The sequence below is a fragment of the Malania oleifera genome, chromosome 8 (assembly GCF_029873635.1).
Source record: "Malania oleifera isolate guangnan ecotype guangnan chromosome 8, ASM2987363v1, whole genome shotgun sequence".
Classification (NCBI taxonomy): domain Eukaryota; kingdom Viridiplantae; phylum Streptophyta; class Magnoliopsida; order Santalales; family Ximeniaceae; genus Malania; species Malania oleifera.
Genome location: NC_080424.1, coordinates 6,569,233 through 6,587,756, shown reverse-complemented (window position 1 = coordinate 6,587,756; position 18,524 = coordinate 6,569,233). Strand labels below are relative to the sequence as shown.

General features: G+C 35.9%; 1 protein-coding gene across 6 annotated transcripts in view; it reads right to left on the bottom strand.

Annotated features, from left to right (window-relative positions):
* Positions 1-17,978, bottom strand: part of LOC131161665 (uncharacterized) — a 61,898-nt gene extending 43,920 nt beyond the window's left edge. For 2 of the 6 annotated variants that reach the window (XM_058117584.1, XM_058117582.1), the window contains exons 1-4: positions 17,616-17,978; positions 12,636-12,774; positions 12,134-12,165; positions 8,133-8,219 (exon numbers count right to left, since the gene is read on the bottom strand). In XM_058117584.1, the coding sequence (XP_057973567.1) occupies positions 8,133-8,219; positions 12,134-12,165; positions 12,636-12,774; positions 17,616-17,858 (501 nt within the window). In that variant the 5' untranslated portion in view covers positions 17,859-17,978. The remainder of the gene's footprint in view (positions 1-8,132; positions 8,220-12,133; positions 12,166-12,635; positions 12,775-17,615) is intronic. The other 4 variants (XM_058117581.1, XM_058117585.1, XR_009138593.1 and 1 more) reach the window with 3 other exon arrangements.
* Between the last annotated feature and the right edge of the window lie 546 nt (positions 17,979-18,524).

Below are 18,524 nucleotides of genomic sequence, written 5' to 3'. Positions count from 1 at the left end.
CATTTGGAGCTTGTCTACCTACTTTCCCTATCCCCTTCTATTATGATTTTCATCAAATGGAGAATGGTCCAATTGTTCACCTTAGCTTCATTGACTGGGGATAACTCAAGGTGTACCGTGTACATATGCTTAACTATTGAATTGTTTTCCATTGTCGATAAGGTGACGAGTAATGATCCCTAAGTTTATCCAAGGCATTTGCTTAGTGGTCCACAAGAAAACATCTACAATACTTTGCAAGAAGCTAACCAGTAGCTCTCACATGTTTTAACGTCCCTACTTAAATTGTTGTCTTTGGGATCGCTTCTTCAAGAAGAACTTCCCCCAAAGCCTCATTGGATTGAATCTTGGCCCTTGAGGTGGGGCTTGGAGCTCCTCCAAGGTCATCATCTCATCTTGGGTTGTTTTCCCTTTCAAGGAGGGGGAACAACACCTATGTGCCATGACATGATCCCCTTGGAGTTCCCCACCCAATTTGAGGCCAAGAATTTTACAGGTTGACAACCCTTATTTAATTAAAGGACAATCTCCTAGAGATTGTGTAACAAATTGAGGGAATCTCCACCACAGGAGGCTTTGGGGGTGCCCATGAAACTAGCAGCACTATTGTCTCTTGGAGTGGCATGGTTTTTGCCTACAAAACCCACCCATAGGGTCTTCACCAGCCTTGCCATTTAGGGCTATCTTCATTTGCTTCACAATAAAATATATCTTCCGAGCTCTAGATGTCAAGTAAGACTGCTCACATCGTAATTGGCAATGGTGATTATAATCATCAAGGCATAATCTTGACGTTGTTGCAGGTCTCAAAGGTCTTTATTTAGAAAAGAAATGACTAGCATGACCTTGACAAGACCCATCCTCTTCTTCTTAGTTTTTACTCGACGAAGTGGTCCCCATGCTCTAGCCTTTTGAGCTGAGATCTCATCTCCAGGCCTCCAAATATCACATGGATGATGCATGTCATGCAATCCTCTCCACCCGCCATCTCTTGAGTCATTTCAATGCTCTATAGGCCAAAAACCTATCTCTAACAAAAGCCTCAATCACGTATCTAAGGAGCTACAATCCTCTATGTATCATGCTCTTAGTTCTGGTAGGCGTTTGGCATTAATTTGGCAATACTTATTCAGGCATCCCCTTTGAATTCCCAATTTTGTTGCCCTCGGTCAGCATACTTTTGGCTCATTACGAATGTGCACAAGGATTTGGCCCCGAGTGGGGTTTAGGGGAGTGAAATGTTCAAAACTCTTCTCAGGGTTTGGTCTCTCCTAAGTGATTGGTTGACATCTTTTAATTTCCTTTTTTGGGCCGATTTTTGGGGTTCTTCTACACACTCCTTCCTCTCTTCCTCTTTCTTGCGCTCCATCTCCTTCCAAGTTTGCTCAACCTCTTATGCATTGCAGTACCCCTCTAACCTCCTTAACAATTCAAGTAGAGTCTTTTGTAGCTTCTTTGAAAGTGCAAAGATTGAAGTTGGAGGAGTTCAAGTCGTACATCAAATCGGTGCTCACCACTCCTTGTTCCAAGTTTGGGATTTTGAGCGCCTTAAAATTGAAGCGCTTAAGAGTTAAGACAATCCCTCAGGAATTCTTCGAGCTTTTGGTGAATCTCCATGAGGCTTAATGACATTTTTTGCACGCATGCTCTCAAAATGCCCCATGAATTGGGCACTAAAATCTTTGAAAGTGGATATAGACCCTAGTTTCAAGCCTAAACATCACATCCAAGTAGCTTTCTTCAAAGTAGTCGCAAAAGCTTGACACAGGATGGCATTTGGATCCTTGTGCATAACTATTATAGCATGGAATGTCTCTAGGGGTCTACGGTGCCATCATAGGTTTCTATGAGGCACCTGAAATCCCATAGGCAACATTCCTCCATTATCTCCCCCACGAAATCAGATACACCAGCTCGCTTCCATCCTCCTTGGTCCTAACATAGGCCATTTGACTAGCCTTTGTTGTGCCTAGCTGGGGATAACTAAACTCCTCCGGGTCTCTAGAGATTTAACCCTTCTATGAGGTAGCGACTCAATAGACATTGCAAGCAGCTCCTCCTTGATTTAGCAAATCGCGTTTCACTTGGGCATTCTCTACCGACAATATCATCTGATCTTGCATGGCTTGGAACTGTTGCTAAATGAGAAGAGCGTGCCCCAAGGGAGCCCAAAACCCTAGTCCCCTTGCTAAAAGGATCGTCAAGACAAGAGAACACAAAAACGTGCTCTAGACCATCCTCTAAATCTTCTTTACCCTTCTTACCCAATGGGGTTGTGATAGTGCCATGGTTTTTTCAGTTATAGTTTCTGCAGATTGCATTAAAAAAAATTGCCTAGGCTGGACAAGGATCCTAGCACCAATGGTCAATGAATGATTCTAGAACCTATTGGATGTGAGCCCCCTAGAATTTGGGGTTCTTGCAGAAGTGAACACAAGCGTGACCATAGCTAGGCTCCTAAAAAACCCTCCAATGCTTAAGTGGTATCAAAAGGAGGCTTTTGGAGGTTAGAGATGCAAAGGTTTGATTGCACTAACCTCCTCCATTGTATGATATCTGGGATCAGCTTAGCCCTTGTATCACATCGCAGGCTGTTATAGGAGGCGAAGGCATATCCTGCACTCGTTCATTATGATAACTATGGTTACTGAGGGAGACGGGCTGCACTTAATTGGGCGTGGCCCCAATTGGGCAATAGTTGCTGGTCAGCATTGGGCTTGTGCGCGCTTGCTATACTTTCCTCTCTTTAAGGTTTGGAAGGTGTTTCTATTTTTGAGAATGATGGAATGGATAAAGAGCACTGGTGTAAGGATGGGATTTTGCCTACTCTTGTGGAGAAGATAAATGTGAAGGACTTTGAAGCTCAACAATTGATGGATAAGATGGCCTAATGGTTGTCTAATCTTGGAGACAACAAGTTTTCGTAGATGGAGCTAAAAGAAAGATGGAGGAGGATTGGCAAGAATTAGCATATGTGCAGTGTTTGGTGAATTATGATGCAAAGGGTTTAAAGAGGGGATTTCTTAACAAATTTTTTAAATAGATTCTTTGTTTTATTTTGTTGTTTTCTTTCCTTCTTTCTTAAGCATCTCTTGTCCTCTTTTAGGTTTTAGTCTATTGTCTTTAATAAATTTTTTATTCTAAAAAAATTTTGTGGACCAATGGAGCTTTCTAGTTTGTGAAATGGGAATGGGATCAATGTATGACACATTCTCTAAAATTTAAAATGTTGGGGTTATACTAATATAGATACATGGTGAAGAGGTGTTTCAAATAGAAATTATTTTCTTTTGCGAAATAGATTAATAATGACTAAAAATGGAATGACAAAGCACTAATTCCTGTTTTTTGTGAAAGCAAAAGAAGATGAATTCATTAGAATAGGACGTACAAAAAGGAGAAAAAGAAGTCCTCCTCAACAAAAGGAAGAAAAAGAAAAAAAGGAAAAAAGGAAAACAGTAAAACAAGAGATGACACCAAACTAACAAAGCAAGTGAATCCTGTTGAAAATCAGAAAACCTCACTCCTTTAAAGCAACCAGACAAGCACAGAAAAGCGAGGCAAAATAATGAATCATCTCCCATATCTATCCCCCCCCCCCCCCCCCATAAATATATGAGCATTCTGCTCCAACCATAAACCCCACAAAACTAAGAAAGATGTACAAGTCCAGAGAGCACGTGCATCATTCCTATTACGAAAACCAGAAAATGGAATGATTAGCAGATCCTCCACTAACTCCGGACAAACCCAACTTCTGAAAGACCAAAAAGCTTATTCCATATATTCAAAGCAAAAGACCCCAATGCAGGAACAAATGAGATGCTGTTTCAAAACTATCAAGACATAGTGAAAAAACATCAGGTGGAAGTGACTTGGAGTCTCCTATTCTGCAACAGCATTAGCTCTATCAAGAACAACCAACCAAATTTGATCTTTGAAAGAAATTTGGCCTTCCAAATAATTTTATGTAGTGAAAAGGAAATATTAGGATTATTCAAATATTCAAAAAAAAATTGCAAGAATAACCCCCAAAGAATCTTAGAACCAAAAATGACTGCCCTAAAGGAAGGACCACAATTCTCTATAACATCGACAAGGAAGAAAACACCTCCACCTCCCTATCATTAAGAGTTCTACAGAAATGGAAGTCCCAAGAAAATGAATCACCATTAGAAATCAGAAAAGAGGAAACAACCTCATTATGCCCTAAACTCAAGCAGTAAAGAAAAGGAAAAGAATTTGAAGAAGCAATACTACCCACCCAGATGTCTTTCCAAAAAAGAATTTGGGAACCATTACACAAGACCAAATTAGTGCGAACCGACAAGATAAAGCATATTGAAATGGGAAGTGCTATTTCTCTCTCTTAGCATAACTTTCCTCTCAGACTGATCTATAGCCTTGACAAAAGTAGATGATGCAAAATCATTCAAATCAGATTGAAGGAAAGACCTTTGGAAAAGGTGGGTTAGATCCCTTTTTTGTTCGTGTTCGAAAACAGTATTTCTCATAATAGGTGGACAAGAATCCAGAAAGGCAATGTCATTTGGTTTGCTGATGGTGTATCAATTTTTGGTCGGATGGAAGTGGTTCTCGAAGTGTTCATAGAGGAAACATGCTGTTTTCGATCAGGTGGATGAAGGTGAAGAAGTTTATGGAGTTAGGACTATGGTTGAAAGGTAAGAAGTTTTTGGTGTTTGTTCCTGAAGGCTCTAAAGGTGGTGGGTGTTGAAGTTTTGCCAATTATTTCTGCAAGCTAGCTGAGGAACTGCATCCTGAATTTGGAGACAAAGGTGAAGCAAGTTTTTCAGATCCCAGATCATGGAGTTAAGTGGTGACAGAAAGGAAGAATGATGAAAGTGAAGACCGTAGAGCTCGTGTCCAAATATGGATTCAGCGTGGGATTGAGTTGCAATGGAAGGAACCTGAGGTTTTGTTTCCAAAAACTGGGCTGTTCAATTGGAGATGAATGTCCATACAGTCAAGGTACCTAGGGTTTTGAGAGGATCTGCAGAGCTAGCAGAGGTGGCTAGGGTTGCACTGGGGAAGATGAGGCAAAATTATTGGGCCAAGCTTGATTCTCATCTTGAACCTGGGCAAGGAAATTGAAAATGGGGAGTTTCTTTCTTGACTATGTCAAGCCAATTCATCGAACAGGCCCATAGCCATGGTAAAAATGATTCAGGCCATTCTTTGGAAACAAAAGAGGTTTCTTCTCAAATTGATCATCTCAGATGGCCATTCATTTGAACAGGCCCATTATTTAAATAATGATGACAGGCCCAAGAAGCCAGTGCAAATGTTCAACAAGCTGCTCAGATCTCAAATAAGGCCCAAGAGGATTCTTCTGGTGGTGTTTCAAACCACCAGGGATGTTAGGGTGGGACTGATGGATTAAAAAGAGAACGTTTACAAGCGGAGCAGAGCAGCAAAGATCAGTTGGAGGCCAAATTGAGGGAGTTCAAGAGATGCCTGCATTTCGTTCTCCCATTTACTGGTGCAGGCAGCAAAGACACTCAATATGCAGTCTTCCAAGCAGATTCCAGGTACACACTGTGCTGCACAATGCTCATTTTCAAAGCAGACTCATGATGGCTAATAGGGTTTTCCATTTTCCTTCGAAAGAAGCAACAGTACTATGAGGTTTAGAGAAAAAGAGGCAACAAAGGATACTCTTGTTTCAAACAAATCTGGAGTTTTGGTTGATGATTCTGTTCTTTTAGTGGGACAAGAGATTCTAGTATCAGAAAAGACCTGAAGTGGTTAAAAAGGGGTTCTATAAAAAGTCATGACTCTTGTTTCAAACAATTTTGGACTTTTGCACATTCGTTTCTTCGTTGTTCTTACATGTTGGCTATTTGGAACAAATTGTTTGGTATATTTGGTGAGAATTGGGTTTGTCTGTCCACATTGAAGGCATTTCGCACCATCACATTTAGAGGTTTTAGTAAAGGAAAGGATAGGAAAGCTTTATGGTGAGGTTCTATAATGGCTATAATTTAGAGTGTTTGGAGGGAAAGGAATGCTAGAATTTTCAAAGGAGCAGCTATGTCTATTAACTTGCTTTGGAGTAGAGTGACTTATCTTTCTTCATTGTGGGTGTCGGCAAATGATTTTTTTTGCCACATCTCTTTGGAAGACATGCAGTGGACCAGTTGGCTCTTTTGCATTGAGTTTGGTTTTGGGCTTAGGCTGTGAAACTTGTAATTATTTACTTTTGATGTAAAGGGAGGATTTTGTTCTCCCTGTTTTTCCCCTTTTTTTTGTTCTTTTTTTCAAAAATATAAAAACTAAAAAATGAACACACTTGAGGTAAGTTAGGTATAACTCCTAAAGAAGATAAGATAAGGGAGGGACAACTGAGATTGTTTGGATATTTACAACATAGGCCAAGTAGTGCACCAGTGAGGAGGAGTGGGCAAGTCACTGTGAGGGGCAGTAGAAGGCACAGGGATAGACTTAAAATAACTTGGAATGAGATATTAAGGATTCAATAGCCCTGAATTTGTTGGAGGAAATTGTCCATGATAATGTAAATTGGCAGAAAAGGATTCATACAGCTGACCCTACCTTGTGGGACTTAAGACTTGGTGGTTTTTTGTTTTATTCTTCTTGTACATTCTGCCCTCTCTAATAAAATTTCTTTGTTTAAGAAATTCTGACAATTTCTGGGGTCAAAAGGTTTACATACGTCGGAATACAGAGCAGATGGGAGCTGAAATGATAAAAAAGTTTGAAGAAAAGCAAGTTACTTCTGCTGAGATAACAAGAGAAGTTCTGAAATTCTGAGGGGTGCAAGAGGGAATTTAAGCACATTGTAAAAACCACTTGTTCAGAAGGGTGGGACTGGTGAGGGGATGAGTAATTGCAAGGTCAAAAAAGAGTTGAGGGAATTATTCAAATAATGATAGTCTTAACATCAGTGGTTTTCATTGTGGTGGGGATTTTCTCTTGGACAAGACTCAAGAATAGCAAGGTTATGTTTCTGATGCATCTGATATGCTTGAGGGTTTCACGTATGTACAACCTCATCCATTGGAAGGATTGAGGTAATAGTATTTTTGAAAATGATGGTATGGATGAAAAGAAATTGGACACTTGTTGGATGAATTGGGTTTACATGTCATATGATGGAAGAAACAAAATTTGGATAGATGGAGGAAAACCTAAGGCTAAGAAGGGTTAGTGAGAATTAGCAAATTTGAAGTATTGGGTAAATTATGATGGGAAGGATTTAAAAAGGGGTTTTCTAGATTAATTTTTTGTGTATTTTTATTTTTATTTTCAATTATTTTTGTTTATTTTCTTTTAAGGATTTCATCTCCTTGCCTACATTGTAGTCTCTCTTAATATATCTACTTTCTATAAAAAGGAAAACAGTGTGAGGAATAAAGAGCGGTATACCTTCACGGGCCTTTTGAAGAACATCTAATTCCTAAATTAGCATCTCACACATGCAAGCCAAATTTACCATTAATGACTTTATGCCAGAGAGAGGACTTCTCAAAGGGAATCTGTCATAACCATTTAGCTAAAAGAGCAGTATTTTTAGACACCAACTTACTAAGACCCAAACACCAATCCAACTTAGGACCTACATGCAATCTCCCAATTAACCAGACAATTCCTCTTATCCCCAATCCCAGACTAAAGGAAATCTCTCATAATCTTCTCAAGCTTACTAGCTATCCCCACTGGAATTCTAAAATAGACAAATATAAAGAGGAATACTGGCAAGCAAGCCTGGATAAGAGTAATGTGGTCCCCTAGGGAAAATAATGCAACTTTCCACCCAATCCAAACACTTAGACACCCTCTTCGCCACTAGATCCCAAAAACTTACAGACTTTAAGTAATAAAGAAAATGTAGTGTGAAAAAGATTGAATTTTTAAACTTCAGATTGTTCAATATAGCATTTCTAAACAAAAATGTATCATGTTTTGGAGTGTTCACACCAATTTGTGGTTTGCTAGGGTGTTAGTGTTTTGGAGTAACTACGGTTCAAACCATATTATTTGGTTGACTTTACAAAAGGAAATGTGCTTTTGCCCATATTGCAGTTGCAAATTATCTGTTCAGTTATGGTACCGTTGCTCAAACAAAAGGCAAGCATTTCTTGACGTTTTACCTTGATAGCTAATGCTCTGTCAAAGCTTCCAATAGCACTGTCTGGCTCCCCAAAGTTCAGTTGTGCTCTACCAAGGGTAACCCATGCCTGAAAGCAATAGATATCATGAGAAGCATAGAATCACTTCTGACAGAAGCATAATGAATTAGCTTAGAGAAGTCTGCTAAATTGCTTAAGAAACAAAAAGTTGAACATAGTTATATGATATTGTGAAAATTTATGGCTAAAATGATCATTTGATACAGGAGGCGCCAAGCAGTTCAGGTTCTATCATACAACTCTTGGATGCACTTACTGAAGATGAACTCAAAAGGTATAATACTGTGCTACTTTTATCACAAATTGCATGGAGAATTCATCTGTTAGGAAGTAAGTGTGAAGGGCTTGCTTCCTAAAAGATAAATTTGACAAAGCAAAGGATCAAAGGTGATTTATGCATGTTGAAATTATGAAAAGGGATTAAAACTTGACGTAAGTAAAAAAACATTTTAAAAAATAATGTGAAAACCATGATTTGAAAATTAGTGATAGCAGGCATAACAGTAACAGTCGCAGCCTTTGCAGATTTATGTAAAGCACAACAGATACCAATCCATGAATTTATTTTTTGCATTAACAAACACGTTAAAAACATATAGATTTACGTGTTTTGATCCCAAAGTCCAACATACTAATGTTTTAAAAGATCTTTAGTAAAGTTTAATCAATCTTAATATAACGCAGAAAATTATTGAAAGTTATCTTGGTTTCTTTAGCTGCTACTAGTGAAAAAAAATAAAAAATAAAAAAAGGCCTCTATTTAATACTTTTCCTTACTTTATCAACTATAAAAGGAATTTAAAGTAAGAAATAAAAAATCTAGCTAAACATAAAATATCGAATGTTTATATTCATATAAGCACAAAATGCATTATTCATGGCTATAGAATGCTTCTTTTTCTCTCCAAACAAGTGTAAGAAAAATATTTTAAAAATATAACTCACAATAAAAATATATATATTTGATTTAATAAGAGAAAATTGGATTTTTTTTAAGCCTAGTCATCAAAGAAATACAAATCTAATATAAAATAAATTAAACTAAAAATGAAAATTTTAAAATTGACTACTATTTAAAACAAGTCAACTTAAAATTGAGTTTCTAGGGTTTAATACAGGAAAAATAGTGAAAAATGCAAATATTGGGCTCAAAAACCCCATTTTAGACATTTGCAGCCAATTTAGCAGCATGAGGCCTGTTATGGCTATGGTATGTACTGGATTGCAGCAGCTGATATGGTTGTGAATGGGGGGCCTTCAAGATATTGCCCCATAAAGGTCTCAAAGAAGCCACTGATATCATTATGTGGTGACTGAAATGGCTGTCATGCACTGATCATTAATACTATGGACAACCCATATGTTTTACATATGGCAGGACATTTCATATGTCAGATCAATGATAGAGCAGGAACAGCACGATACTCGCATGTAATTAGAAGATGTACATTTGTTTCTTAGAAAACTATTTTTCATCTGACCTTTAAGAACTATACATTAAGTTTTGCTACATACATTTGGTTAAATCAACAAAATTTGACAAGTCAGAATAAAACATGTAGATAACAACTAATGTTGTGTGTGTGGGTACAACTATATATATATTATAGCAAAAGAAGAGATTTCATTATAAATAGAAGAATTCATAGTTGTCGAATCGAGATTTGAATCATGAATTGAAATTCCAATTTTAGGAATTGTGAATCAAGAATCGAATCAAATAGTAAGATTTAGTACAAATTGCCAAAATCAATTCTAAATTTACATACATATATTGATTACAAAAAAGAAGCAAAACAGTACAACACATTTACATTTTGACAATGAAAGAAATCACATTTCATATGTATGCTTTCCCTAAACAAATGAAAAGTAAAGGAATGAGTCAAAAAATATTAATTGAAAAAAGGAACATAATGCTGTTTAAGGGAAGGAATTGAGAAAAAATATTAAAAGAACTTAACTTTTGGTGTTTATGAACAATTAAAAAAAACATTTCATGCATATTCTTTCTTGAATTAAAAAGAAAAAAATAATTAACTTTAAAAATGATAATAATTGAATAAATACTAAAAAAAAAAACAACTTTTGAATTTAACAACTTAACAAATCGTGAGTAACACCTTAACCAATGTGTGTCCTGCACCTATACCCCAAGAGTGAAGAACGGTTTTGTCAAAGTAACATAAGAGCTAAAGTGCTATTTCTCCTCTTCTTTAGCACAAAAAACTTAGACAAGGAATTGAAGCTAATCGTGTAAAATATATATATATATATATATATATATATATAGCAATTAAAAAAAAGGAGGTTTTAAATCAGTCAGGCCTGTCAGGATATGATAGGTCTAGAATCGTGTGAATTGATAAATTTGACTTGAATCACTAGATTCACAGGGTGAATTGATAGATTCAACAGAAAATCAGTTGATTTCAGATTCGCTAGTAAGATTCAAATCATTTTTATGTGGAATTGACATGAATTGTATGAATCAAATCATGAATTGTAAAATTCTTACAACTATTGCTCAAGAATTTACAAAGAGAAGAATAAGACATCTCCCATCAAAATTCTGGACAAATCCAGAGAAAAGAAATTAAAAGCACAAAAAATACATTGAAGTATCAAAGCAAAAAAGACCTCCAATCTCGCTTAATATATATTAGAAGGCATTTTCATATTACCATTCATAAAAATCATATTAATATTACAAATTTACAATATTTTGAATAATGAATTTCAACAGTGTGTTTAATATTCTCCTTAGTAATGTAGAAAGAGAAAGATTCCTAAAACAACAAAGGAAACTAGTTGTAAAATCATATTAACATCAATATTTTGAATAATGAATTTCAACAGTGGGTTTAGTCTTCCTTTAATAATGTACAAACAGAGAATTAGATTCCTAAAACACCAGAAGGGAACAAACTAGTTATTCCAATGGTAAACGAGACATCTGGTTGACCAAAGAAATACTTGCAGCTCATTATAAAGACTATTATCATTCACCATAACTTGTGTACAATTTTTCTTGATTTATGCTGTTAACATATTTAGATATGTAACTTCTAAGCTAAATGGAAGTCATATTCCCGCAGCCTGCTTTCCTTTCTACTTTTGTTCATCCTTGATGCCAAATGTTTTGCTTGTGCTATTCCCATAACATTTTTTTTGTTATTCTGTAACTTGCCTTCATTCTTTTTATGGAAAAAAAAAAAAAAAAATCCTCCTCTCTGTTGCGCTTGGGTTTCTCTTATTGTAGCGCAATGGAGAAAAAGAGAAGGGAAGAAGGGAGAAAGAATAAGGGCATAGTAGGGCAGAGAGAGGAGGAAGAAAGGAGAGATCTCAACTTACTACATTAGAGAACAAGAGCGGGAGAGGAGAGATGATAGAGATTGAATGCAAATTCTTAATAATTAAATCCAAAACTTTCAATGCATGCATAAACCTATACTTAAAGGCAAATGAGAAACACTAAACACTAACTGACTTAAATACCCTCAAAATTACCAAAATATCAAACACACACAAAATAACTAGAATTCCTAAAATCACTAAAATTATATATATATATATATATATATATATATATATATATATATATAACTAAAACCGCTGAATTGCTTATCTTACTGTGATATGCTTACCAGACTCCTTTCCATTCTTCAACATTTTTTTCTTTTTATAGACAAATAAATTTGTATTGCTTTAAGCATTCAAGTACCGAGGTCGGAGAACAGTAACACATGAAGCCAGTTTTCTAAACATGCACTTCACGGCATGGAATCAATCGGGTCATTATAAGCTTGATTCATCTGAGCTAACATTTTTAAATGGCCAAAGTTAGCAAACTATTTGAAAACGTGGGTAAATGATAGGGGTACAAATGATCTACTCAACATATCGTAATGATAAATTGTAGCTTCAAGTTAGAAACACTGTCAAAGAGTGTATGAACAAACCTCAGCCCATGATGGTTCCAATTCAGTAGCTCCTGAAAAGGGAAAAAAGAACTAGGAATATAATTAACCACTAAACTTGAACTTTGCAGGATAATATGAAACCTTTTAAAAAAAAATTACAGAACAAGGAAAAAAAAAATCTTTTTTAAATACAAAAATATGGATGCTTTTGAGAAATGAGAGTGGAAGCAAAATAAGAGAAAAAAATTTCAAAGGCATGAAAGCAAAACTGACAATCAGGACTGTTATTTATAAGAAAATCAAACATGATTAAATTCTTAGTATGCAAAAACATGGGTGCTTTAGAGAAATGAAGCCAGAAGCAAAGTACAAAAAAGAAGGGATAACAAGTTCGGAGGTCTCATGCAAGAAAACATTCATTACAAGAAGCTAGTTCAATGAAAGAGTAATAAACAATGCAGTTCATTATTCTATGAAAATTAGGAACATGATTAAACAAAGAGATCCAAAATTAGAGAAGTAGGTAAGAACTGGGGCACACGAGTTGCTGCCTTCAAAGCATTCCATGCATCTCCAATTTCAAGTAAAACTTGAGCCTTTTGTTCATGTAAGACTGCCTTTTCAGGCATCAAATTAAGAGCAGCTTCCCATTTCGCAAGTGCTTCGCGGTACTTTCCACCCTACAAAAACACAATCGCTCTATGAGATAAAAACCAAATCGGGGAGATTGAGGTGGTTAACTCCAACAGATTAGTTGAACTAACACACGTAATGAAAAATGCTCACTACAGCAACTTCAAATTCAGGAACTTTAAATTTTTTAAGCATGTTATACAGTGCCATCAAAGATTTAGCTGAGGATTTGGTTATTCAGATTGTAAAGCAATTATACAGGCTCCTATAAGACAAACACACAACATAATGTAATTAAGGTAGTGGTCGTGCTGTTCAATCTATGCTTATATCTCTGACAAAATGATGGTGGTGCATGCAACAACACAGCACTTTCCTGCAGCAGGATATCCAATTCATATAGGTGTCACCACCTTAATAACAGAAATATTAAAAAAGAATTACAGACTAAGTTTTCCAGCAGCAATTCAACTATCTAAACAACTAAAGCTTAATAAAACCTTTTTTTTTTTTTTTTTCATAAATGATGATTTAATGGAAAAGAGAAAAAAACAAGCAAGAAAACCATCTGCTTACGAGGAGTAAAAAAGGGAAATAAGATAATAAGTTCAAGGAGTTTTTTTTTAAAAAATAAATAAAAACCCTAAGGAAAGAGAATAACAACAACAACAACAGGATCCACTGGAATGAAGATGACAGGCCTGAGGAGGGAAAGAATGTTGGTGAAGAGGACTTCTTGGCTAAACTATCAACGGCCTCAGCCTTTAAAAAAAAAAAACCTAAGGAAAGAGAATAACAACAACAACAACAGGATCCACTGGAATGAAGAGGACAGGTCTGAGGAGGGAAAGAATGTTGGTGAAGAGGACTTGTTGGCTAAGCTGTCAACGGCCTTAGCCGATCAGACGCACTTACTGGAACACTCCTGGACCATCTGTTTTTGAAACATCCATTCACCACATACAGCCCTCTCGTTTCTAAATTATTCTGGGACGAGTATTCTCTCCCAAACTGTTTCCAGACAAGAAAAGGAAACTTTGAATCAGGGCTTTAAACTCTAAAGGGCTTTCCAAGCAAACCCAGTTTTTCCTTCTACCTCTCATTTTTGTGAAGGAAGGAATAATAGAATTTAACCGTGAATTCCCTTGTTTCTGTATGAATCCATATTCCATACTGCTCTGACTTCTCCTCTGCCTTTAACCCCACCATCCTAAAGGAGGCTCATCAGATGTGTGCACTGTTTTACTTCACAATCCTTGCAATTTCTTCTGAAGGTCAGATTTCAGCTCAGGTAGAAGAAGCAGGAAGCCCCCGAGGAAGGAAACATGATGGGAGGTTTATCAGGTTTCAGGAATTCCATGCCACCAGAAAATTTGAAACCAATATTAATGCAGCCTTCATTGCACTCATCGCACAGAAAAGTGCAGCTAAATACATCAATGACCAGAAACTCATCAGCCTTGTTATGGAAGGATTCCATTAGGTAGTTGCTGAAGATGTCGACAAAGAAATAAAAGCTTGGCAAAGCTCAGTTTGTAGAAGAAAGAACAGGGATCTTTGGAACATCATCCCTGATCCCCCTTTGGCTTTTGGATTGGTTTGGAAGGGCAGAAATGCGAGGGCCTTTGATGGAAAAGAAAACTCTTTGCAGAACATCATATCTTTTTGGATTGCCACCATGCACTTATAGTGAAATGAGTGTGAGATATTTGCAAAAATCTGGATTCATTTTGAGAAAATTTCTAGTTCCTTTTACTTATTTTTTTTTTCTTTTTTTATGTACATGAGAGACTGACCATTGGGATCTCTTTGTAATTTAATACAATACTATACTAATAAAAAATTGGCAGCTAGCAAAGATGTAGACTGCTAGCTAAAAACTATGCATTTTTTGGATGAATGGTTGGCATATTGTAAATGTGCAAGCTGGCTATTGATTTTATTGACCACGATTGCAATCACAGTAACCTGGAACCTGGTGTCTTTCAGGTCGTGGTACAGATACGTGAATGGGATATGCCAGTTAAGAGTATGCAGTTGCGCCCACCCGCGCCCCGGGGGGGGGGGGGGGGATGCTTATTTGTACACAGATCGTGGTACAACTGAAGCAACTATTTGGGTTGCTCAGTCAATACACCATCAGATTGCTTACAGCTAACATTTACATTTTACAATTTTTTCAAACAAGAGAAACAGCAACATAACTACATCACTATTATCCTTAATCAAATAAAATATATAAATTGTAAATGAATAAAAAATTAACTTCTAAATCAATTTATTTCTTTTAATGCAAATTAATGAACTAATTTTTAATGAAAATAACAAGCTCTTAAGTAAACAAATTTGTTGAGCTTTGTAATAAACAAAACAGTATTGCCGAAATTGGATCATAATTACCAGCTACAATGCAATATTGTATAATTTTCAAAAACAAATATTTTTATCAGTAAAAAAAATTAAAACTTTTCGTTGAACTCAATAGAACTGTCTATAGCTCTCCTGCACTCAGGTAGGACTGTTAGCTTTCCTTCTACTGCTGGTTTAAAAAACAAAACAAAACAAAACAAAAAAAACGTTTTGTTGAAGTCAGAATCATGCAAATCTCTCTCTCCTCACAGTCCATCATCACAGCCAGAAGCCTTCCTCTATATTTAGATGCAGTTCATCTTGCATAGGTCATAGCAGACCTCAATCACCATTTGAGCACCTTTGAATAACTTGTCTCTCTACCATTCAAGTACCTTCAAAGATGCTAGTGCAGATTTGGTGCAACTATTCATGCAGTTGATCTGCTATACTCTCTCTTTTCTGCAAAAATGTTATGATGAATTCTTACAAAAGCTTTACAGCAAATTATGCTGGTTTCTTAACATATTCTTCATCTATGATTTTTTTTTTTTTACAGTTTGATTTTCTCAAATTTTTAAATATATTAATATGATTTTTTTTATTTGAACGGATAACAAATCTGGGTCACCACTTTGGCAACTTGGATCCCAACCCTCATTGATCTGGGATGCAATTGACCCATGAATTGAGATACATGAGCTGGATCATGATGCTTCCATTATTTTCCTTCCGATCACACCAACAAATAAAAAACAAAAAATAATCACAAAATCATATCAATGCTCCTCCTATGCTTATACCTAGCTCTATCTCTACAAAATGTCTCATTGCCCAAGGCAATACCCAGCTAATAACAAAAGCATGAGGCCATACTCTGCTTGCTACTTTACATTGTGAATGGGAGATGATCCGCCTACTCCACTGCTTCTTGCAAATATTGGACCTCATTGGAAGACTGCAATTTCCACTAATAAAAATTCACAGCTTGCAACAGGCATATATTTAAAGCTTCCATCTAAACAAGAAGAGCAACCATGTACCGACTTCATGGAGCCCAAATCCTTCCGGGCAGAAAATTATTCATTCCATTATTTGCCAAGTCCTTATAAAAGACATATTGGAGCAAGAATTTCCACTGTGAACTTTAGTCACACCACCAAAACCATTTATTTTTCTAATAATTTTCACCCAATATATCTCTGGGAAAAGCAATAAAACACTTCCCTAAGTCTTAACCAGAGAAAATGTTGAATATTTTAACTAAAAATATTTCAATAATTATTATTCAATAGATAAATTCATTCATTATTTCAGATTTATTATTTGTAAAATTAATTAATTTAAGACAGATCGGTAAAAATTTCCACTGTGAACTTCAGCCACGCCACCAAAACCTTCTAGTTTCCAATAATTTTCACCCAATATATCTCTTGGAAAAGCAATAAAACACTTCCCTAAGTATTACCATAGAAGATGTTGAATATTTTAATAAAAAAAATATTTCAATAATTATTATTTAACAAATAAATTCATTTATTATTTCAGATTTATTATTCGATAAATTAATTCATTTATTTATTATTAATCGCTAAAAAAATTATTAACTCAATTATTATTGTTTGCAGTTACAAAAATCAAATCACAACTTTATGGGATGGTTCCAAAAATAATAATTAGTTTATTTCCTGTATAACTTAATATTTGTGCAACTTCCTAATATTTGTTGCCATTGTAATTTAATATTTGTTATTGTGTTAATTATGTAATTTAATATTCGTGCAACTTCTTAATATTTGGTGTCTATATAGCCATAGTTGAAAATCAATGAGATATTTTCTCCTAAGAGTAGTGATACATAAGATTGTATATATCTTAAATTCTTCTTAATAATTTATGTAGTTCCCTATATATGGCAACATTCATTGGGCTATTGTGCTACTCGGCCGGTTCCCTCTCAGCATGACGATAACCTTGAGCAAGCCATCAAAACCTGAATGAAGGTAAACTGACTTTAGCACAGCGACCCTATCATGGCTCATAGGCTCGCTAGAGTCTTCTTTTAATTTATATATATTCTCATTATGGTAATTTTATTATTATCATGTGACAAGATAAATCAAAGCTAAATTTTTCCAACAGAAGATTGATAAGAGACAACATTCCAAAGTGATGCTTCTTCACCCCTAAATACATGATCTCCAACTTCGAGCATTCATGTTCCATGAATTTTCTTCAATACAAAATCCTATTAACAAAATTCATCCAAAATTCCATTAACACACGCATAAATAGACAGACAAATACACAGGATCTAAGAATCCCACACAACATGGATTTAACAAAAAATTCGAATTGATTTGATTTGGGCGGTAATAACAGTAGGATTTCATACACACCCACTTCAGAACATTCTCATATCATACGTTTAACACAAGACAGGCATAGAGCAAAACAGCTGCCGTTAAAACCGAAAAACAAAACATTATTCTTTGAAAAAAAAAATGAAAAAGAAAAAGAATTGGAGATTTTCGAGTACCTCAGCTAGCTTTTCGCCCTCTGCTCGAAAGGTTTCGGCCAGTTGGGCGTCAAGGGGCTCCAAAGGCGCATCAGAAGCTAGGGTTTTGGAGTGGTGGGCAATCGGTTCATCCACCTTGAGCTCCCCTGTAACGGCATCACCTTGTGCAATGCGATCAGCGTGTTGCTCGAAAGGGAGATTTGGGAATTGAGAAATGGAAGCCAAAGACCGCTTTTTGTTTGTGTTCTTCCACGTTAATTTCATCTTCGTTTTCCTCCTCGCCCCTTCCGTTCAATTGCCTATCAACTCTCAACTTCAAACTTGAAACTATTCTGATCAACTACATCACTTGCGGATGAAGTCGCAAACAAGTCAATTTCAAGTAGTTTTTTCCTATTTTAATATTATTTTATAATAAAATATTAAATAAATACGGATAAAATATTAAATAATACTTCGTTCGGTGAGACTTACGTAATCTCGCAGCTTGGTCCAGTAAGATTTATAGGAGAAATAAACCGTGAGCTAATGCGTAACAAGTTGGCAAGTAAATCTTGCACAACCAAACTGCTAGATTTGTGCAAGACCAAACTGCGAAATTTGCAGGGAAAATAAACTATGAGTTGATACGTGGCAAATCTCGCAGCTTGGTCCTACGATATTTGCGTCAGCCCTTCAAATGTCCTTTCTCCTTAAATTTTTTGCACAAACAGAGAGTAGAGAGACCAAAGAAAAGGAGACTGTTGCAGAGCAGAGGGCAGAGGGCAAAGGTCGAACGATTGGCAGGTGACCGTTGCTTTTCGTTGCTCGTAAACGTTGAGGAGGAAGATATAAAAGGGAGAGATGGGGTACTTCATTTTGAAACCCTAAACTCATTTGTTTTTTAATTCAAATTTATATTTTTTATTGAATCAATTGTTAGATTGATTA